At 40.4% G+C, this 23,547-nt stretch overlaps 1 protein-coding gene across 2 annotated transcripts in view; it reads left to right on the top strand.

The window, feature by feature from the left end:
• ctnnd2a (catenin (cadherin-associated protein), delta 2a) overlaps positions 1-23,547 on the top strand; it is a 239,891-nt gene that overhangs the window by 70,124 nt on the left and 146,220 nt on the right. For both annotated transcript variants that reach the window (XM_085362997.1, XM_085362996.1), the window contains exons 3-5: positions 16,528-16,562; positions 17,301-17,405; positions 21,708-21,880. In XM_085362997.1, coding sequence (XP_085219123.1) covers positions 16,528-16,562; positions 17,301-17,405; positions 21,708-21,880 — 313 coding nt within the window. The remainder of the gene's footprint in view (positions 1-16,527; positions 16,563-17,300; positions 17,406-21,707; positions 21,881-23,547) is intronic.

The following is a 23,547-nucleotide window of genomic DNA, read 5'->3' as shown; positions in this document are numbered from 1 at the left end:
GTGGGGCTCTCAAAGAGCCAGACAGTTTAAGGTGAATAACCTCTCTCCCTCACATGGTCACACACATTCTGCACATACACACACACACATCTGTCCCCACACCTCCACATACACCAACCTTAAACATCCTCCTACCCACACACTCTAATATATCCTTTGGGGGAGGTGAGTGATGTAGACCAGCAAGTGCTTCATCCCCCAAAGCTCTGAGATGTCCTGTGACATCACATTACTGCCCTTGAGTGTCTCTGTGTGTGCCTGTGTTAAATCAGTATGTGTGTAAAGGTTTCACAGTGCCTGATGGGCTGCAGGAGATGACAATTTATTTAGCAGACAAGATAGAGACAGTAGGGTGATTTCATTCATCGCCTAAAAGAAATATTGCTTGGTCTATCTGATGTCTGCATGCAGAAATGAATACACTTCCAGAACAGGCTGTGCCTTCTTTCATTCATCTGAAGGAACACATTTGTGTAGATCTGAATGGGAGAAATAAAGTGTGGAATGGCCAAGGCATGAAAGCTGTTTCATTGGAAAGCTGGAAAAAATGACAAAACTGATGTTTCATCACTCAGTGATAATGACATGTCAAACAGAAGGGGCAGATAAATGACACTTTTCACTCAACCCAACCCTGTCCTCTAAGAACATGAAATGTTGGTCGTAGCACCAAAGAAAACCTGAAGGGAGGAATTCAGAAATCATTTTAGACAGTATATACCCAATTTAAAAAAAAAAAAATCACAACTAATGTACTTAACTGTGCATCGACTTACATTAGTGCCAATGAGCGTTTTACAAGTACAATCAATACCCAGTAATGCCAGCTGGATCAGGTATGTTTCTGACTGTGAGCCAGCAACACACACTGACAAACTGTGACTGCTGTTCTGGCCAATTTCCTCACTATTTACTTTGAAATCTTTATAATCCCTTTAAATTGCCTAATAATCATGTTTCATATTGGGGTTGGCATCACATAGAGGTTTAGCATTTGTTTTTCAGCATTTGAAAATGCATTTTGTGTAGAAAAATGCATCGGTTTTACAAGCTCACTCAAACCTTGTGTTTGTGCTACAGACACTATGCTATAAAGTACTGCTGACTTGCTGCCTGGGAGCTGACTGTTTTCTGCCTTCAGTTTGTGGGTCAGACACCTTTGTCAGTTTGCTTTAATTTGCTAGAATATTTAGCACATTTTATTGAGATTATTCTCATAGAAATGTGTATTGTTATGCTAATGTTATAGCTACTTTGCCACATGTGATTATATTTTAATCAATGAAGCCACAATGGAGCTAACAGTGCATATCTTCCAATTAATATTCCTAATGGTTTAGTTAAATACTGTGAACTTCTCAGAAAATTCCACCTCTGTTTAACAATGTAAAGTAGAGAACATCTACACCATAATGCAATTAAAATGTATGAGAAAGAATCGGCTGGTTGTAGAGTCTACAGTGTTGAGCAGTAATGTTTTCACTCGCCCCTCTAAAAAAAAAAAATAAGATAAGATTAAGATTTCTGAAAAAAATTATTAGATTCTTTTTACTAATTCATGTAATGCTAAGTTACATAATTGTCTGATTGCTAGGTGTTTGTTGACCCGAGCTGATGTGGCAGCACAAAACCATTTGAGCCACCAGTGTGGTCAGAGGGGCTCCTACTGCCAGTGCATCCCTTGCAGTAGACATGCTGCAGCTAAATGCCAACAATTGGGTTTCTGGACAGGTCACCCTGTTGTTAAGAGGCATTAAGTGGAGGAGATCTCAAGAAGCTTGTCACTGCTTGTATTTCATCAGGTTCAAGCATCTGTGGTGTTTGCAGCTACACAGTTTCAGTCATTGTTGCTAAGCTCCTGGAAAGTTAATTAGTACAACAGTTCTTTTTTTTTTTTTTTTTTTTTTTTTTTTTTTTTTGGCCTGTCCCGTTTGGCTCTTTTGCCCTCAGAATTGTTGTCTAAAGGCAAAGAAAGATGCCCAACGGATTTACTTTACCAAACTGACCATCCCAGCCTTGCCGTAATGGTCCATTTGATTCACCTTTTATTTATTTTATTTTCACTTACTGAATACGGGACAGACTTGACTGGAGGAAAGAAGGGGAGAAAGAAAGAGGGAAAGAGAAACAGCTGAGAAGAGGGACGGGGGAGAAGGGCAAAAGACAAAAACCAACAGAACGGGCAGAGAAAAAAAAATGCATATATCAATCACCTGGATCACCTGCTGAGAAAGAAAAAAAGAAAGCAAGCAGAAGAGAACAAGAGTAATAGAATAAACAACATCACAATGATATATGGGAATATGACAGTAAATACTAAATGTTAAACATTATTGTGCAGCACATAAGATCAACAGAACACAGTGTGCTTTGAGGTAGGAGCCAAAAAGGGTGTAGTTTGTGGGTGTGATCACCCGTGTGAACACCTGTGAGCATGGACGCGCTTGTTTTTTAAAAGGTTCCTTCATGTAATAATCTGCTAGAGGGTGTGGGGGGGCCACAGCCCCGTCCTCCAGGGCATGAAGCAGGTATGGAGGAGATCAAAACTCCAGACATCCAGAGGCCCCCAGAACACAAGAGACCAAGGAAGACTAACAGAGGGGCAGCTGCGCCACTGTCCCGGAAAGAGCTGAGGAGAGTCCCAGATGAGGGCTCACTCAGCAGCCACGGAGCAGAAGCCAGGGGGAGTTGCAGTGACGCGCCCGTGAGCTCCGCCGGCAGCCAGCTGCACCTGAGTGACCGAGCCCCAGGCCGAGAGGCCGGGGGCACCCCACCTCCGAAGTGGCCCGAGCGAGCTCCAGGCCCCGATAAGCGGCCGCCAAGGAGTGAGCCGGTGTGTACCTGGACGCCCACCCCCGGACACAAAGAACCACCAACGCACCGATGTCTGAGGGGGTCCGCCACTGGCAGGGGAAGTGGTGGTAGGGGGAGATAGGCCTCCAAACCTTGGAGGGCCTGAGATGTCCCTAGAGAGGTGGCGCCTGACACCCAACCTGACATATAGCCCCTGGAGGGGGGAACTGCACCCAGACCCAGGTGGTGTTTCCCTTTTCCCTGCGGTGGGGGGAGGCAGACCGCCCCGACTCCGCAGCAGCAGGAAGGCTCCACACTCCAGACCGCAGTCGGACGGCCAACTCCTCCTCCTAGCCCCCCTGCTCCAGCAGGTCGCAGAGAATGGGGGTGAGAGAAGACTCCAAGCCTCCCTCCACCCACTCATTGTAGTGTTGATGCATATGTGTTTTAAGGTGCATTTAAAACCCAGGAGGGCATGGAGCTACCTGCCAGAGAGCAGCAGGTAAGCGCATGGTCCCTCCTGCTGGCCCTCAATGTCTACGTGTATTTAAAATTGAGAGGTGGGCAACGATGCCAGGGGTGGGGTGTACACCCTGATGGTACTTTGGACTCCGTGTATCGTGCCCACCCCCAAGATCCTATATGTATGTGTAATGAGAGTGTGAGTAATGTGAATGTCTAAGTTGTGGGATAAAATTGAGGCAGAGGCAGCCAGAAGGGGACAGAGGGGGGGGGGGGGGGGGTAGCCTCCTCTGCACCCTGGTGACATACCCCTACTCCAAGGCCCTGCATGTGTGGGTGGCTGTGGTGGAGCGGGAAGAGGGAGGCAGCTGGAGATGGGGAGGGAAGGAAGGGAGGGGCAAGTGACCCCTCCCTGGGGCCAGCTCCCCCGCTGACCCCAGTAGGCACCCCCACACTCCGCGACCCGCCAGGGAAAGGGGGCCCAGGCCCATCCAGACCGGGGCCCAGTGCAGCAGCGCCGCCCGGCCCCACAGAGCCCGGGACAGTCCACCCAACCCCACCACAGAGAAAACTGCACCCACCCCACCATCCACTCATCTTCCAGACTACATAAGACAATAAACACCCAGGCTGAGATCTTCCTCCACCTCTCCTGTATCTCCCTCTCCTGCAGAGGGAGCTCCTGAGGAGAGGAAAGCTCCTGCAAGATGTGACAATCTCCCCCACCAGTTGAAGAGCCCCCCAGGTGGCTCGATGCACCGGCGGCACCCTGCTCCAGGGCCGTACAACAGTTCTAATAAGAGCTGGTTTTCTGTAGGGAGACGGCTAGAAGGAAAAATAATGTAATTATATAAAATGTTAGCATAAGGGTGATGCTATTTGTGATAAGAGTGACTCCTTTTTTCAGAGTAAACCTTCAGACAGTGCAAAAAAATACAACTTCAGTATATTCACAACATAACACAGAAAACATACTGTTGGTTTAAACTCAGATATTTTACTGTTTCATGAAAATATTAGTTCATTTTGAATTTGATGGCAGCAGCATGTCTCAAGAAAGTTGGGATGGAGACACAAAAAGTTGGGAAAAGTAAGTGGTTGCTACTCATTAGGTTATTTGGCAACAGGTCAGTAATATGACGGTATAAAAAGAGAGAGGCAGAGTTTCTCAGACTACAAGTTCACCAGTTTGCAAAAAAAATGTATTTACAAATTGTGGAACGATTGTAGAATGATATCCCTCATACTCATTATATTTTGGGGCTGTACTAAGCAGTGTTGGGGATAACCAAAGTCTGTTTAGAAATCTCACCGCTTATAGATATTTTTGTAACACGTCTACTTTAATTATAGTTGCCACTAAGAATTGCATATACAGAAAAAATATCATTGAAAATTATGGTATTATTAAGCTGAAAGGGCGATCGTGGCTCAAGAGTTGGCAGTTGGTCTTGTAATCGGAAGGTTGCCGGTTCGAGCCCCGGCTCCGACAATCTCGGTCGTTGTGTTCTTGGGCAAGACACTTCACCTGTTGGCTACTGGTGGTGGTCAGAGGGCCCGCTGGCGCCAGTGTCCGGCAGCCCCGCCTCTGTCAGTGCGCCCAGGGCAGCTGTGGCTATCACCAGTGTGTGAATGTGTGTGTGACTGAATGTAGTGTAAAGTGCTTTAGGGTCCATAGGGACTAAGTAAAGCGCTATACAAATACAGGTCATTTACCATTTGAAAAAGATAGTACATCTGTACTAAAATAACATGTAACTATGACTACCAGCTGCTTAGCTATGCACATGCATAGGTGCAACAACATTATTGGCTTGCATCCTTCCTGGGTTGACTACTGATTGATGACACAAGCATTTCATTTTTGCTGTCATGTTCTCTTGAGGTTTCTCAACTAGTGTTATGTCTCTCTTTTAAATATCTCTGGGTTAACTGATTTTCCCCCCACATGTTTCGACTGGTTAGTGCATTCAGAAAATCACTAGTTTATCTCAGATATGGTCGATGTTTCTCCAGCTCATAAACTGGTGCTGTACTTTGTGCAGTTTATGTTTTATACTTAACTTTTAACTGTCTGCTGTACGCATGCATATGTATAGTTTTCTCTCATATGTCTCTTGGGGCTCCATATGGTCTACAGAGTAGACTGCAAACACGGCATAAAAAGTAGTTTGTGCAAATACCACAAACTACTGAGATAAGGTATTTTCTTATACTGAAATTTTAAAGTAAGTGTTCTTTAAAAAAAAACCCATGCATTAGATCTAAATTTTTTTGACTGTGATAACATGACATGCATTAATACCACAACTTTCTTTCTTTTTAAATTTACTGCCAACCAAAATTTGCTCCATATTGTCTGAAGTTGAGCTCTTAACCTCTTCTTCAATAACAAGTCATAACAGTCTTGCTGCAGTGAGCCTTGTTAGATGAATATAAATATTAGACAGCTCCTGTCTGTGTGGAGCGCAATAATACAGGGCACACCCAATGTCAGGCCACCCATCCCCGGTGAATTATGCATAGAGGTATTCTGTCATTATCTGTACCGGTGCAAAATGGTGATAGTCCACCTATCATAATAACTATAATAGCTTGGTGATTTAGACTCACACAGCAGATGTTCCTGAATTGAAATAGTATAACCAGCAGGTGTTGCTCATAGTGGAAAGTCACATTTTGTCTATGTTCAGATGCTTATGCACACAAATGTGGCTATACATGCATACAGATGCTCAAATACACATGTGAGACACGTATATATTTGAGGTGGGTGTTATGAATTATGATTGCACAATGTGGAGGAATTAGCTTTTTTTAAACACAACCACTGAACCTCGACAACACATAAGCGTGAAATACTGATGCAGTACACTGAGATACATAGACTTGCATGCTTGTAGGCTAGATATCCGCATGTGAATGTGTAGGACTGGAAAGTGGGTGAGTGGGAGATAGGGTTGCCAACTCCCTGAAAAATAAATAAGGGACACCTCGTGGCCAGGGCCGGGCAACCCAGTTGTCTTCACCCTTCCCAGTGTGGTAGCTCTTTTTTTGTGTGTGTGAAATTATTTTTTAACCATTTGACTTGAATTTGATTTAAGCAGATGCATATTCTTTGTGATATGACCATATGGGAAACAAATGATCATTTAGCCATTTATTTTTAGCTCAAAATGACAACATTAACACAGTAAAACAGGTCTCTTTCTTAAACAGAAGCCTGTCATGCTTAACTTTTGAGAATATAAGTAAATCTTTCTTTAAAAGAACTCTGTCCTGCTTAACTTAAAATTATATAAATTAATAGAAAGCAATAGAACGAAAAATATTCTTGTAACAGTGCACATATAGTGCATTTAGTACAATTGGCTTCAGTTGAGGTATTATTTCAGCTTTTCTAATGCTAATCAGCTGCTCCTGTTTGTAAACCCGCTTGTTCCCATGATTACGCACCTTAACTCATCATCATTATTCATCTATGTATTACTTTTATGTATTAGTCATCTATTTGTTGTAATCATCCATCCTTGCAGTTGTTTATTACACAAAATAAATGATATTATCACACTTCTGGCCACATAGCGCTGATATTCACCGCACATGCCCATATTAACCTTAACCAGAGGGTTTAAACAACAAACCAGTGTTTACATACCATATCTGCTTCTGCCGTGGCCTGGTGGACAAAAAATTGGTTAAGGGTTCCCCGAGCTTTCACGCCCCTCATGTTCTTCTTGTGCCCACCACTAGAAGCATGCCTATGGAAAAAGTGCGCCGGCACACAGTGCAGTGCGCTTTATAGGTGTTATCGTGCACTTTCCCAGCCAGGTGTTTTCCTTTTCCCAGTCCTCCCTGTACTTTTGCAGCCTTTTTTCTTTTCTTTCTCTGAGGGGAACAAACATTGCTGCTCTAACGCTGGGCTTACACTGTGCGATTTTTGGCCCATTTTGAGCCGATTTTTGAGTCGTGCGACCGATTTGGTGATCGGCCCGATTTTGGCCTTCATCGTGCATCGTGTAGTATACGTGGGGTAACGAGAAGCGATTAACACCTCACGACCAGCTCCCGATCATCAATCGCTCGTGAGGGTGTCACCACAGCCGCTCACACTGCTCATGCGCAAACACGTAAACATCGGTGAAAAAGACGGCGCAGCACGGCTGTGCAGCGTGTGATCTGGACACAAGTGATGGAGGCACTTGTAGAACTTTGGAAAGCTCATCCGAGCCTTTTCGATGTGGCATCACAAAATTATCACGACCACAACAACCGTGAAAATAGTTGGATTTACACTGCTGCTCAATCACAGCTGCCTGATCATGTTTTTCATTAGCAATTTAGCAAAGTTGATGGTGGTGTGTCTGTGTGAGTGAAAGACAGAGAGAGCGAGCGACAGATTTTCTGTTATAACCTTCATGTTATGTTGGCACAGTGTGAGCTCTCAGGTCGCATCAGAGCATCGGGCCGTATAGTGTGAGACCCTGCATCGTGACCTGCAAACTTCTAATCCCTGCGAGTCAATCGTGCAGTTTGAGCAAGAGCTGAATAACGTGACTGAAAAAAATCGCAGTGTCTGCCCAGCTTTAGGTGTACTGTCATCCGAGACGTGCACCGCAGTGTCGGCGTTTGTTTCCCTGTTGGCCATGCTTGTTGTTGTGGTCATCTGTTGTCTTCCGGTATTTTCTCCGCAAGCGACCTTTCCTCGACCAATGAGATGAGCGGTAATCTGAATTGTCATACTCGAATTGTCATAAGTGTGCTGTCAGCTCATTGGTCACAAAGCAGGAGAGGGGCTGGGAATTATGTTTTCAAACAAAGCGTTAATTCCATTAACATTTATAGACTACTTTTGATTCTCACTGTATTACGGGACAAAGTGCGTCCCTTATTAGCTCAATACGGAACGTGTACTTTTGTTTCTAAATACGGGACGATTCCGTTTTTTAAGGGACGGTTGGCAACCCTAGTGGGAGAGGAGAAAGCTGCAGAGAGTTGAAAAACCTTTATTGGAGTTGTCAATTCCATCGTGCATTGTTTTCTTTGTTTTTTGGTAGGAATAGGGGTTTTGTTGCAGCTGTCAGTAGTCAGGCATTAAAAGTTATTTCAGAACACTTTGACTAGACAATTCTCTTCCAGCCCCTCTGTTGAACTGTCATTCAGCTGTCATAGCCACAAAAGTTTGTCTTCAGCTTTGTTGTGAGCACAATAGACTGCTTTCTGAATAGAGTATCAGAGAACTTTCACGTGTACTTTCATGTGCGCACAGAAACACGCATACAGTATAGATACCTGCATATAGTGAAAATAGACAAGCCATATATGCATCCATATAAACAAAAACCTATTCTGCTTTTCAGCTTGAGTGTTTTGACATGTTTTTGTATAAGAGTTTTGCATATGGTGCAGGTTTTTGTTGATTTTATTTGCTGCACAATGTTATTTCACCCACTCCAGCACAAAGGCTTTTTAAAATATGTTCACCTTTCTGACACACACACACACACACACACACACACACACACACACACACACACACACACACACACACACACACACACACACACACAATCTCTCCAAACAGACTCCTCATCCCCACATCCAGTGCTGAGCATGAACGCCCACTCGTCTGCCTTGACTGACAGATTACACTTATGGTGTCACATAGTCATGCTGATGATGATGTACAACAATGTTGTTATGACAACCACCTCTGGATAGCAATGATATCTATGTAAGAAATAGATCTAGAGACACAATAAAATGGTTTCCAAGCAAGTTCCACATTTAAAGTGAGCAGAATCAGCGATCCTGTGAAACTATCACACCATATGTAAGGTTCTGGTTTTGCACTAGCCAGTAAGTCAGGGATTAATCTTGAGATTTAAGTCTAGATTTGAAGTTGTTCAAACTGTAAGCAGTGTGGTCTGTGGGTGGAAGCCTATGCATTGCCTACATGTAATCGAACTGCCCTGAGGTGTGACTGTTTGACACAGTTTTTTGTTGGTTGCTTGTGAACAGTTGGCTGAAACCTACGGGAAATATTTCACAAATAAGGATTCTGCTAAGCAAGTGCAAATTAGATGAGAAGCTGATTTCAAAAGGTGCCTCTGAACTCTTTCAGTTTCATGTACATGAATAAATTGAAAGGATGTATATACATTATTATTAAAAAGAGTAAAAGTTGACATTAGCCCACATTTTAATAGTCTGTATATAACTACTCAAATGCAAAAAAAAAAAAAAAAAAGAGTAGGAAGAACTTGATCCTACATTAGTGTAAACGACCACGGCAGACCCAGTGGCATTTTGATGCTTTTATTAATCCCTACACGGTTGCTGTACATTCGCACTCAGAGCTGCAGCTCTCCCGCTTCCAGCTCAACATAACACCAACAACCCAACCACAGGACCCAGTACAATATTTAATTCGGCGGGGCGTGATTGCGGATGCCGTGCAGGTGCGTCCGCCTCCTCTGCACGGCACCGCAGGCCACACCCCGCCACAATTAGTATCATAACAGTGATACTAATGTTATTTTCAACGTTAAAACATTGAAATCCAAACTTTTTTTCTTTGCTTCCATACCTAAACTGTTAGATCTGTTTTTGTCACTCAGCATGTGGAAAAGAGTCTCACAATAACTTCTATTGTGGGCTCCAGTAGATTTTCATTGTGTACAGGCTGCTGCTCTCAGGTTTATTATTTCTCTGTGGATTTACACAACTGAATTCAACAAATCGTAAGCAGATGTTTCATGAACTGTTTTGGCTGATTTCCATCCCCTACACTGACAGTAAGGTGTTTTTATACTAGACTGTATAAAGCTGGTATAAAGGTGGAATTCAGTGAATGAATCTGAGCATCATCAGCTTAAATTTAAATTAATCTCTGCTATACCCAATGTAACCTACCTCTGACCATAAACATCCCAGCCTCCGTGCAACAGTCAAAGTATGGCCAGCTCACCACTTTATCATTCAACATTCATGTCATTCAATATTTTCATTCAACCTTTGATTTTACTATACCTCAGTTTGTTTTGCATGACAAATCAGACTATGAAAAAACATAACTTTGCATTATATGCGGAGCTGGTGTCTCATTTAAAAATAACTTTAAATTTCCAGTTTATGAAATGTCACTAAACTGTCTTTACCTTTAAATATAACGTTGCGTCTTTCTCGCCTTTCTCCCCTTCACCTCCAATTTTCTTTCCCTGGGAAATAAGGCAGTACCTTCAGCTAGCAGACACACTGACAAACTGCGTGTTTCACAATATATGTTGAACTGTTAGAAATGTTGCATTTGAAATTACCTACCACTAAAAAAACATTTTTCCTTTCATGCTTGCTTCTCTTAACAAGAAGCTGAAGTACTGAAACCATGACTTACGGACATCTGCAACAAAAATGCAGTTTCAGATCGTTCCGGCCCACTTTATCTCCTGAATATAGTGTATAACTGGTGCATAAATTATATATATTTCCCGCTATCATCACTTTGTATGTGATAAACCCAGGTGATGGATAGACCAATAGGATTGCCGTATCTGTTTAGAAGTGTGTTATGTGCTATTGTTCCCTCCATTTAGGTTTGATGTTTGAAGGCGTTTAGTGCTGGAAAATAAAAACGTCCCTCAAATGTGTTAATCCTTAAGTAATGGGCCTGTTTTGAAAGTGTCAACAGCACAAAGTGAAGACATTTGGGTTAAAATGTAGGGAGTAAAAGTAAAACATCAAAATAATAAATACTCAAGTATTACGGTGAAAAATATTTCTATTTTGTTTCTTCCCACCTCCTTCCTTTAGTAGCCATTGATTCTGAATACTTAGTGCTATAGTACAGTAGATATATATATATATATATATATATATATATATATATATATATATATATATAGATATAGATAGGGCAGGGCGATATGACCAAAAATATTTATCACGATATACATTTGAAAATTTGCGATAACGATATAACTGACGATATAATTGACACTAGACAAAATACTTTACAACTCCTCAACTTTATTAGTGCAAAAAAACCCATCAATGTATTTTCACTTAAACAAGCAGCTGTTTTTTATGTGCATTAAAGTTATAAAAAAAATGTAACAGTGCAAATTCCTTGCTAACAGTTTAACCAAAAGGCATTTCTGGTGGCCGACATATCCTCAGCATAACCATGTATAATATCCACAAAACTTAAAAAGAGGTTATACACACACAATACGGTAATATTATGTTGAAGCACAGTACGTATCACTCTGCGAGGCTATGATAGCCGTAATGCTCCGACAATCCATCAAGCGGTGCGGCTTCGTAGCTTAGCAAAGTCGTACTAAAACATTTGACAGATTTTCCAGTGCCGTGTACGACATAAAATCGTTTCGAGGTCAGTAAACACAACCAGAATTCATACATAAGGCACACGGGATTATAAGGGGCACTGTCGATTTTCAGAAAAATCAAAGGATTGATTTTAAGTGTGCCGTATTTTCCAAACCACACGGTAATACCGATGGCCCGCTAGCATGCGCTACCAAAAATAGTGCTTTGTTGTGTATCTGACGGACGAAAGATAAACCAGTTCCACACCACTGACATTGCAGAATTTTTACAAACCCATTCTGGTTCATCCGCTTAATTTAACAATCCACTTTCGCTCTTCTCATTCTGCGTTGCAGCCATGTGCGTATGTAAACTTAGGCACTGCGCATGCGCGTTTTACCCATATTCTATCTCGATGTTTCATTTTCCTATCGTTGCCCAAAATTACACCGGTATTACCGTAAACGGTATGATATGGCCCAGCCCTAGTCTCTTGCACTGCCCACAGTGAACTGCAAACAGAAAAACCCATTAACCACTATATTTCTAGTTTGAATGTGTGGTTAATGAGAAGTGCAGTGTGCAGTGATTGTTTATAAGCATTAGTGTTACATTTCTTTCAGGCTTGATGTAGCAATCACTGATTTTCAACAAAAATCTCCGAAAATAAAAATGCTGAAAGTTGACAAATTATTTAAATGACATGCAGTTCCCAAATAGCCCCGCATCCAAACGATTAGAATGTCCTTGAGCTGTCTCTCAAAATAAAAATTTTGCTCTCATTGATTGAGCATGTGGAATTTAGAGTGCCTTTAACACATACATATATATGTGCAAGATACCAGTAAACTGCATTAATAATTTTGTCCTGTAAAACAAAACATTGTTACCCAGTAATCAGCATCCATCTCGAAATCTCGAAATAAAGGCAGATAGACGTTCAAGCTTAGCTCATGTCAGTTTTTGTTTTTGTTCATATACATAACTGCTTATATACTGTACATGTTTTATGGGAAAATCCAATAACTGAACCTCATTTCAAGCTTGTTATCAGAATTTGAGCATAATGGGAGAAAAAGGAAATTAACGAGACTTGGCTGTTTTCCATTGACCATCGTCTCCCTTGTTTTTCTTGAATGAGTCTGCATTCAGATTTATTTCAGCTCTGATAAACACCACTCAGTGAGAAACATTTAAAAAATATTCAAAAACAAAGTGATTAAAAATAAAAAAAAATAAATTTATGCACTATTCTTCCTCAACTAACTTTGTGCATGATGATTCCCTCAGAGTTTCCAGCCATGCTATAGCTGACCTTGACTCCTGACCTCATTGCATATCTTCATGGAGGTCAGGTCATAAAGACTCATTGTTATTCATCAGTCCGTTCTTCTCTGACTTCTTAATTATTCTCAGTCCTTGACAGTCTGTCCAACGTTAAGGCATAGGATGTTCTTGTGATAATATTAGACGATCACAGGGAAAACTCTCAAACTGAATCAGCTTTTTAAATTTTATTATTTATGATAAAGTTTTAAAAGTAAAATTATTTTTCGGGCAACTGTGCATGCTGTTGTAGGCCAAGTACCACTTTGTACTAAAAAGACCACAATTTTTACATGAAAGTAATTATTAGCAGCATTCACCATTTCTAGCTAAATACCAACTAAAGCTAGATGGTATGAGTTTGACACCTTGTGTATGTATAGGTGTTGTTTTTATCAGTGTGTTGGTGTTTATGCATGTAAATAACTGTGTATGTGTTAAAATTTTAAACAGGGGCATGCTTTAGCTGTAGATCATTGCTACATGTGGGTTTTTTGATTGCTTAATAATATATTGCGCAATTCATTTAGGTTTTTCAGGTGGAAAAAAATCACACTGATCATGTAATTCTCAAAAACACACAAAAACTGTATGTATCAAATATGACAAACTTGGCGTTAGGGGGTTAAATATGTGAATGCAGAAACGCGTTTGCTGAGGATGCATACATACATCATCACTGACAGCCTTATCACGATGGACAAGTGTTCTTAAGTGCTACTATCTGTGAAGGGAGGCAGCTGGAAGATTTGTGAAGAACGTTGTGTGGCAGTGTAACTCTTTCAGAGTAATGCTGCTGTTCAGTAATGTAAGCCGTGGACTAGAGACATCATCAGGGATTGTGTTTGTGGGATTCCTGTCCCATAACACATTTACAACATGCATAGCGTGTTTTTGTTAGTGTAGATTTGTATCTCACTTTTTACAAATCGTCCTCAGTCTTTCCAAAGGACACTTGAAAGAACAATATTAAGTAGATTATACTCAGATTTTGAACTTTGATTTGCCAACAGAGATGTTGTTTGAGTTTCAATATTTCAATTTCACACAATAGTGTAGGGTGCATAGATGCATATATCTTGACACTAGGTGAAAACGGCACTTTTCAGCTACCGCACTTGTGACATGCATGCATGCTTTGGAGTTCACTGGGAAGGGCAGAGGATGCTGTGTGTTGATTTAAGCTGTGTGGCTGCTGAGAGTGGCGTAGTGAATCGCTGGGCGTTGTGTTGTGGCATGTCAAGCAAGGGGGTGCAATGTTGTGGAATAATGCTATGCTTAATACATCTCTCTCACTGGTCTCTCTGACTGTCGTATGCCTAGTTTTCTTTTTCTATTGCTTTCTTTCTCTGCAACCGAATCCACTGGAGAACTGAGTGTTGCTGTGGTTACTCTGTTATATGTTACTGATGCACATGAAAGCACAGCGCTCTAAGCACAATAGAACTCAATAGAATGTATTAATAAGATTTACATTTTATTTTAAAATGCAATCATTCTTAATATATCTTTAAATGCACGGTCGTTCGTGTATAATTTGACTTTTATGATCTCTGCTTCTGACTCAGGTATTTAATCCTATGACCTGAAGTCTTTTTTTCACCTTACTTAAATAACTCAAAGTAAATGTTAGCTGGAGAATTATTGAGCAGTAAGTTAAGTGAACTTCTGAATTTCATCACACATTTTTTTATTATCACAAGGGGAACATAAATGTCAGTATGGCCACTGACCTTTCAGTGTGCACGCCCTTCTATGACCTACTTCTGCAAAGCATGTTGCTTTGATTGCAGCATTTTGTTTCCAAATATTACTGAAATAAAAGTAAACTTTTTAGAGTCTAACTCAAAGATTTACACCAGAATTGAGAGGACAGTAGGTCATAATGTCTACTGAAGCATCCAGCCGTTGAGTCTAAGCCAAAACTGACCTTTTGAATGGTCGCCACGCTTGAGAACCAGCTGTCTTGCCAGCATCCCTTCCTGAGGTGCTGCTGGGGTAGCAGCTGGCCAGATTGTATTTAAAAGTCCAGCTGGTTTCAAAAAGTAACAAAGTAGCACATGTTTACATTTCTCTTCTTCACGAACCTTTATTTAAGATGCCTACCTGTATGTTTGTATTAAAGATGGAGTTTCTGGTTGGCTGTTGAATCCCAGGCCCCTCCAAATTCTCTGAAGTGTTCCAGTATTGCTCCATTATATTTTCACATTGTATGTATTAGAGTACAGGGATATAGGCTGCTGTGCTTCAAATTGCTTTAACTACAGCATTACAATGAGTCTTTGCTATTTAGGACAATACCAGTTTGTGGATAACCATTAAAATCTGCCACTTATCCATTCTTGTTCTTTTGTGCATACAAACTCATCACCGTGGAATATGAAATAGTATAAATAGAAGACAGCAAGCCCCGAAAACCAGCCTAATCGTGTAGATGAAGTTAGATGGAAGCGTCTATAGCTATCAGCTAGTCTGTCTGATTCTGTATTGATCACAAAGAAGGTGGCTCAATACTCGTCTCTAAGTTTCTTTTTTGCTCTTCTGTTCTGTTTTTACCTCTGTTCAGCCTCCCATTAATCAGCCATCCATTGACATTCATCAGGAGTATAGAAAAAAAGTCTTGCCTGTAGTTTGTACATGTGCAAATGTTTGTGTGTGGGTGTGTTTGTGTGTTCATGAACTTTATTTTAGGTTTTTATCAATCAATTCACAACAACTGTCATCTCACAGCACTTCACATCGCAATACCTTCCAATATAAATCCAACAATTTCCTTTGAGCAAGCAATAACAGTGAGTAGAGGCAGGGGGAAGTGGCCCTCTGCCTTCACAAGCAAACACAAAAACTGAAATTAAATATAGCAATAATTATTATTTCATTGTATGTCTACCTAAAACACCATCTGGAAATAAAGAGTGAACCAATCAATGCAGAACTCAAAGTGTGACTTAAGGATAAGTTTTAAAAAGTAGATTATTTCAGTAAAAGCTTCAGTACACATGAGATCAAACCATAACACACAAATAAATCCAACAAGAAATAGCAAACGCTAGGTTCCAGACAAACAAGGCTATGATGAAAAATAAAAGAAGAAACAAAGACAATTTGACATCAACACACAAGCTGTCTAGAGTTGGTTTTTGTTCTCCTACTAAAATTTACCAAAAAAAAGAGAAAAAGCTGATGATTCACTTCTCAGCCCATAAACTTTGTCCACCAAAACTCTTTCTGTTCTAATTTCCTCCCTCTATGTGTTGCATTTTTAAAAGTTGGTAAAACGTGAGCTTCTTCTCAAAAGGAACAGAAACAGAACTGACACTGGTATCATTTTGGCTTAAGAGAGGTAAAACATAGGAACGCAGACTAAATACACTAAGAGGGTAGGACAATGGGACACATCTTTAATAAAGAGATTCTCTGTTCAGTGCAAATGAACGGTGAGTCTAAGGTTGAGCTAAAGTGACCTGTGGCGCTTCTCATCTCATGTTTTTTTTTTTCTTGTCATCACTCATCACAGTGATATGGAGGATTTATTGAAAAAGCCATTTAAGAATCTACTCTTAACTAAAACTTTACTTTTTATTCGTCGTGGTAACCACATCCTTTCTCTTGCAGTTCTTCAGATGAGCAATTTCGCTGGAACTCTCAAGGTAATTCATTATTACGTTATTTTTTCCTTATTTCTTCCCATTTTATACTTCTTTTCTTAAATTATGTCACCCTCATTTACTGTTTTAATCTCTTTTGATTATTTTAAATGTACAGCACTTTGGTCAGCAGTTGTTGTTTTAAATGTGCTATATAATTAAATGTGACTTTGACTTTAACGTCTCAGACATGCATGAAACTTGTTGTGTGTTAGTTTTTAGAGGAATCATGTATGCCATAGTCAAAATCATTGAGATTTGGTAGTTGTGATAGCTAAATAGATTATTGCAGGATCCCGACGATCTGTGAAGTCACACCTGCAAACATGTATCACCTTTTTAATCCACAGCTAGCCCGGGAGAACAGTGTTACCCCATATGTTTAAAAAACATAAATAAATAAAATCAAACATTTTCACTACACACAACATACATATTCCCAAATGCACTTACACATACTTACCAGTGCATCAAATTCACTTTTATAACAGCAACTTCATTTCCAGCTAGGCAGCTCCCAGGGCAGACTTATCAGGGCCCTTTACCAGCATATAATCAAAATGTCCCACGGCTCATAACCAAGTCACAATGCGTAAGGCTTTACACACTGTGAGAGGAAAGGATTGGGGTTACTGCCCAGAAAGATCTCATCTCTCTGCCTCATACTCTCTTTCCCGTACCTCTCTCTTTCTCACAGTCTTTGCGCCTGTATGTGCCCCTCATCATTTTTCTCTCCCACAGCTGATGGACAGAAAGATATTGAGGATGAGTTGACAACAGGTCTGGAGTTGGTGGATTCCTGCATTCGCTCCCTTCAGGAATCAGGAATACTAGACAGTGGAGAACGTAAGTATACTTGCCACTATTATCGTGTGTGTATGTGTGCATGTGTGTGAGGGGGAAATAGTTTCAAATATTTGGTGTCTGTTTAAATTATACTTATTTTAGTCTATTTTATGCTATAGTCAAGAGTCAACTCTAGCAGAAATGCCACTCAAACAAAATATTTCAGTCTAAGAGTATAAAAATGCATAAAAAATATCATTTCAGGTTCAATTTTTCATATTACCCACATATTACACACATATTTATTTTTAAAAATTTGAACAGGCACTTCAAGCCACAAAACCAAAATTCATGTTACTGTTTCCAAACAACACATTTAATTGGTTTGTACAGTCAGTGCTTAAAAAGTGGCGATAGTCTTCACAGAGTAGTTAGTTTAAATATGTGAGCATAATGGTAGCCAATGCTTGTTAACTGTTGTTTATTAAAGGAGGAAAATTATCCCTCACCCATTGGATAAGTGGAATAATTGCCACAAATCCTATTGTTAAGATTTAATTTTTGCTATGATTACAGCTCTGACCTCTGCTCACAGCAAACAGCTTGAGCTTTATTCCAGATTTTTGAGATCCTCATTGATTATTTGCTCTAAAGCAAATCGTTTTAAGTGAATTTAAGGAACACACGCAGCATATTGCTCTCTTAATCTTTACAAGGAACTGTCCCAAATGCCTGTGGACCTTGGATTCTGATAAAGAAATTCCAACAATGATTGAGAGGCAGCCCGTGTATAAGGTCATGCTAAATGTGCTTGGCATTTTCTTTGCAGGTCATTGGTTTTGGAACACTGCATTCCCATTTCACTTATTGCCTGCTGACCTTTTTGATAGTTGATATTGTAGTAATGGATGGCATTTTAGAACTCACACTGTGAGGGGTGATACACAGTGAATTTCTGTGTGTCAGCTTACATGTTACATCTTGCAGTGCATGTGGTTTCTGGAACTGATAGAGTGGGCTAGGTAGTGTGGAACAACGATGTAATGTTTTGCACACACACACGCATCCACACAAAGAGGCATGTCTGACCAAAAGTTGGACATGATAAGCTATTTTTGGTATATTTACTATAATTGCTGGTTTGCTTTAATATGATATGGATTATCTGTTTAAGCATATGCCGAACAGCTACAAGACGTGCCAGATCATTAGATCCTTACTGTTTTTGTACCGCCCAAGTCCCTGTCCAAATAGATGGCTCTCTCATTGTGAGCACTCTTGTTATGGGTGTCCCACACCCAGCTGTTTTTCCCATTTTGCAAATGGGCTTCTACCACAAGCTTAACAACGTGGCTGTGGATATCTTTCAATAGGTGTGTGTGATTCTTTCCCAAAAAAGAGTGCTGCAAATAGCTAAGCAGTAAATACATACTGTAGTGAAATGTCGCTGTCTTCACCAGAAGGTTCTACTAAACAGGCTTTTTGTCGGTGAACATAAGTGTCAGCACAGAGCAACACAACTCATAAGTAACTGTACACAGACGCACTAATTCTTTTTTTTAAAAAAAGTAATGTTCAGGTTTTTATTGCGATTTTAAATCCAGCATTCCTAAAATCTTTAATGACCCTTTTGTGTGTATGTCAGGTGTGCATGAGTGAGTATTTCATAGACTGCAGTAAGAATACGATGCTCATAATTTGACTGAGCATTTGAAATATTTATATCAGAAGAGTCGAACTTACATTTCCATATCAAAACAGAGACGAGAGTCAATACTGACACAAAAGAATTTAGAACCCTACAACCAGTGTTTTTCATTTTACCCACTGTTACTCACACATGCATGTGCTACTATACACTCACTCGTATTAGGCATTTGCACATTTAATGTCACATGTGTGCAAGCATACCACGCCCTTAATAAACCCTTATTAGCTACTTCATAATCAGTCAACTTTGCTATTTTCTGACCATCCAGCAAAAACAAATTTCGCAACACATGTTTGAACATAGAAACAACCATATGCATTTTTTTGTCACGTAACACACACGATGTAACAAACACCAAGGCTGAGGGATGATGAGTTTGGGAGCTCCCACTCAAACTGCGTAACACAAAGTGCTGTTTAATAATTCATAAAAAGCGAGGGATGAATCAAGATGAGAAAAGGCAAGTCTTTTGTGAAGGCGAGAAGCAGAGGAGTTGATCTTGGTTCACAGCACAGAGGCTCACAGGGAGGGAAGGATTCAGGGAGAAGAGAGCGAGCAAGAGAGATGGAGTGAGCAAGCAAATAGATATAGGAGAAGAATAATAACGGGCCATTGTTCTTTAAAGTGAGAAAAGAAACTAACGAGTCAGTAAGCTCAGGGGAAAACACTTATTGTAGGCTTTATTAGGACATATCCATGATGGTTCAACTTTTGAAATTGGGAGAGAGAAACAGAAAGAAATCCCCACATTCTTTAACCCTGTTCATCAGAATCTTTACTTACTTCTATATTTTGATGGGATGATTTGATAATATGTATATGCTGGTTCAATGGGGCTGTTTTTTTTTTTTTTTTTTAAAAAGATTGGATATGTTTATATACACTAAGATACAGTATTAGTGTGCATACTGGATATTTATTTGCATTAAAAAATTTGTTAAATATTACCTCTACCAGCTCGGGCACAGATGCAGATCAACTAAGCAATGTCTGGCATCTCTAACCTACAGTGGCAACATACATGTTATGAATTATTTATTTGCCATATCATGAAAATGTGAGGAAACTAATTACTTCTTAATAGAGCACACGTAAACACATATGGAAAACCTACATTACTGCGCACTCACCGCCGACTGGCTTGTGGCTTGTAACCACTGCTTTTGGTTCACCACATCATTTCATAGACATTTAAGAAGATAGTCCATCTAAAAAACTGTCTTATGATGTTCTTAGCTTGGATCAATATCAGCTTTATGTGCACAGCATCGGAATCAAAGAGAAGGGATTATTATCTGATGACACAGCAGCGACTTCATCAGGTGGTTGAAGTAGTGATGCTCTGAAGCAGACGGTGAATTTGTGTGCGTGTAACAAAAGTCATTGTGGTCGACATAGTCTTTTGTTCTAACCCTTTGGAAGATGGTGTCACAGTCTGGCGAGGGCAGACTGTATGAATTGAAAAAGGACCCAAAATGCAGACTCCAAGGAACAGGGAACAAAACTTGAATGTTAACAAAAAGCGAGCCGTTTAATATGGCTGGTAAAAAGGTACAAACAAAGGGCAAGGCAAACTGAAGCAAAATTAACACAAACCTAAACTGGGAAATCTAAACAAACAATAAGAAAAACCTAGACAAGAAACTTGGAAGCATGGCATAGGAAACATGGCGTGGACAACAGACGACCTGACAATCACACACTGAAAACAGAGGACTTAAATACACAGGAGGTGATTAGGGGAAGTGGAGACACATGAGGAAACAGCTGGCACACATGAACATAATGACGTCACAGTGGGAGAGTAAAACTGAACATGATGAACACAGAACACCAGACCTCTTCACAATAAAACAGGAAACATAATGAGACATAGACATGACAACCCGAACTTGACAACGTAAGACACAGACATGAAACGCATGAAGAGCAGGGGAGATTTAACATGGTTGGAAACACGAGGGGAAAATAATAACTAGAAACACTTAGGCATAATAATACAAACTTGATAACATAAGACACGCAGCATGAAACACGAAGGGTGAGGGGAAGCTTAAATACAGGGGAAGAAAACACAAGGAGTCTAATAACCAAATGAACTTAGATAACCTAATGAACAAAATAAACTCAAACTTAAAACGCTGGGTCAAAAGACCCAGGACCATGACAGATGGTTTGGCATTTTAGGTGTTTGAAGCCAAATTTCATTGTTTTTCAAAGCTCAGCTAACTACTGGAAAAATAAAATAATGTTTCTAATTAATTCCAGACCAGACCATCATGGTCCGCCTTGAGTAAAGTTTTTTTTAAGCCAACAAGGTGTTCCGTCTATTACAACTTTTTTCTTTTCAGCCCTCCTCCTCCTCTTCTCATCCTCTCTATCTCCCTGCTCCTCCAGTTCTTTCTGTTCCTCTGTTTCGGTCTTCCTCTGCTAATAAATTATGTATGCTATCTCCAACTCACGGAGTGCTGCACTGCTGCACTATCTGCTCTAAATTGCTGCTTGCTCTCTCTCTCTCTCTTTTCCCTATTTCACACCCCCTCTCTTACTCACTCTTAATCTGTCTCTCTCACGCTCTCACTTGCTCTGTCACAAACTCAACTCAACCCCCTTTCTATACAACCATACGCCACCTCTGTCTCAATTGGTAGGACCGGCTCTTCTTTCCCAGAGTTCCTTGCAGCTCAACTCCACCCCGGAGGCTTCGCTCCAGTACTCTGCCAGCTACCATAGCAACCAGACCCTCGCCCTAAGCGACAGCATCTCTGCAGCAACTCCTCAGCGCAGCGGGCAAGTTGGAGGAGCTGTGCACAGCTACAACCAGGTGGGAAATACTTCCGAACAAAGAGAATATTGAGCGTATAAGTGTTCATGAGAACAAAACCGAGAGCAATTCTGTCACTGGCTATCTGTGCAAACCACAATGTGTGTTGTGAGAAACTTTCCATTTGTCTAGGAGGCTGGTGGTCACAACATTTTAGTATGGGTTTTGGCTCGGACGGTGACTAATTTGAAGTGCGTTTTCCTCAGTTTATTAGTAAAGCTGCATTAAAACCATTTGCTTATGCAAACTTGTAAGTACTTATAGTGTTGAGAGATGCTGGTCTTCGGATTTCTTGTCGCTCTGATTTTTTCTTTCAGAGACTCTGCGAACATTGCCCTTCATTTTCCTCTACTGGCTTTTTTTAGGCACTGTGTTGCATAGCGCTTATCCAGCTACATGTAACTCTGGCTCTCAGTGCTCTTAGCAAATGTGAATTTGTTTGACACCATAACTGAGTCTATTTGATCAGGGTAGAAGTGCATATTTGTACAGAATCCTATTTCATTAGCCCCGCTGAAGTGCTTTAGTCCAGTTCTGCCTTTTCAAGCTGCCCATTGCATTTTGTCTCTAGTGTGAAGGTGATGATAGACATAGGCAAGTTGTTTAGAAGAAAACAGGTTATGAGATGCTCACAGACCCAAATTGGGGTACAATTAAATACACACAGAAAAATCTCTGCAAGTGTCTTGTTTATAAAGACTTAAAATAAAGCTACATGGATACAAAGACATTAACCACAGCAGTGTGCTGATAGAGAGAAAATCTATCAAATTACTTTCTAGCCTGCAGCTGCCAATTATTTTGAATTTCCATATTCTTAACATATCAGTATTAAGTATTACTGCAAACACACACACACACACACACACACACACACACACACACATGTTGTATGAAACAGAAACCCACTGATCTGCTTAATCAGTGAAGCAGCCAGCGTCTGGTATAAATCTTCCATTTATGACAGATAATTATGAATACAAAATGAGATCAAATAGTTTAAATGAATCGTTTTAAACTAGATAATTATTTGACAATAGTCGTACTTTGTCGTGAATGGCTTTTGGTATGTTTCTGAGTCTTTGGGCAGAATTTTGTACTAAAGGTAAATTGGTATCTGCTTTCTCCTCTGTCAGTTTGCACGTGCATTTCTGTGGTTTGTTATTTTATGTTCATGTGTCTTTTGAAAGAAAATGATGTAGGAAGTGTTTTTTCTAAATATATTTATTCACATCCCCTGCAGTCACACCAAAGCTAGTTTCAGATAAAGCTTAGATGCCTTGCCTTAATAAATAAGAAACAGGAGGAAAAGACAGAGAGAAACACTGATAGGCTGGGATATAGATGGATGGACAGATTAGGAAAAAGGAATGTTTACTCTTTCTACAGTGTTCCTTGTCCTCTTTTCCCCTCCTCTCATCTTCCTTCCCTGTCCTCTCTGCTCACCATCTCTGTCCATGTGAGCGAGTGTGTATCTCTCTGTGTGTGTATCCTCCCCTCTGATGTTTTTGGCTTGTCAGTGTAATGGGGCTAGTGCTGTCAACAGAGCTTGCTGCTCATGAATAGCTTTATGCATGCCAGTGCTGCTAGATAGGCAGGTGCAGCTTGCATGCATGGTACATGTATGTTTTTGTTGATCTTCTTCCATTCGTGTGCGCTTGGGTATG

This window comes from Diplotaxodon limnothrissa, linkage group LG9 (genome assembly GCF_057381915.1).
Source record: "Diplotaxodon limnothrissa isolate DT_005_m linkage group LG9, D_limnothrissa_male_GT1.1, whole genome shotgun sequence".
Lineage (NCBI taxonomy): Eukaryota > Metazoa > Chordata > Actinopteri > Cichliformes > Cichlidae > Diplotaxodon > Diplotaxodon limnothrissa.
Note: the sequence above shows the minus strand (reverse complement) of the source record. Positions and strands in the feature narration are given on the sequence as shown.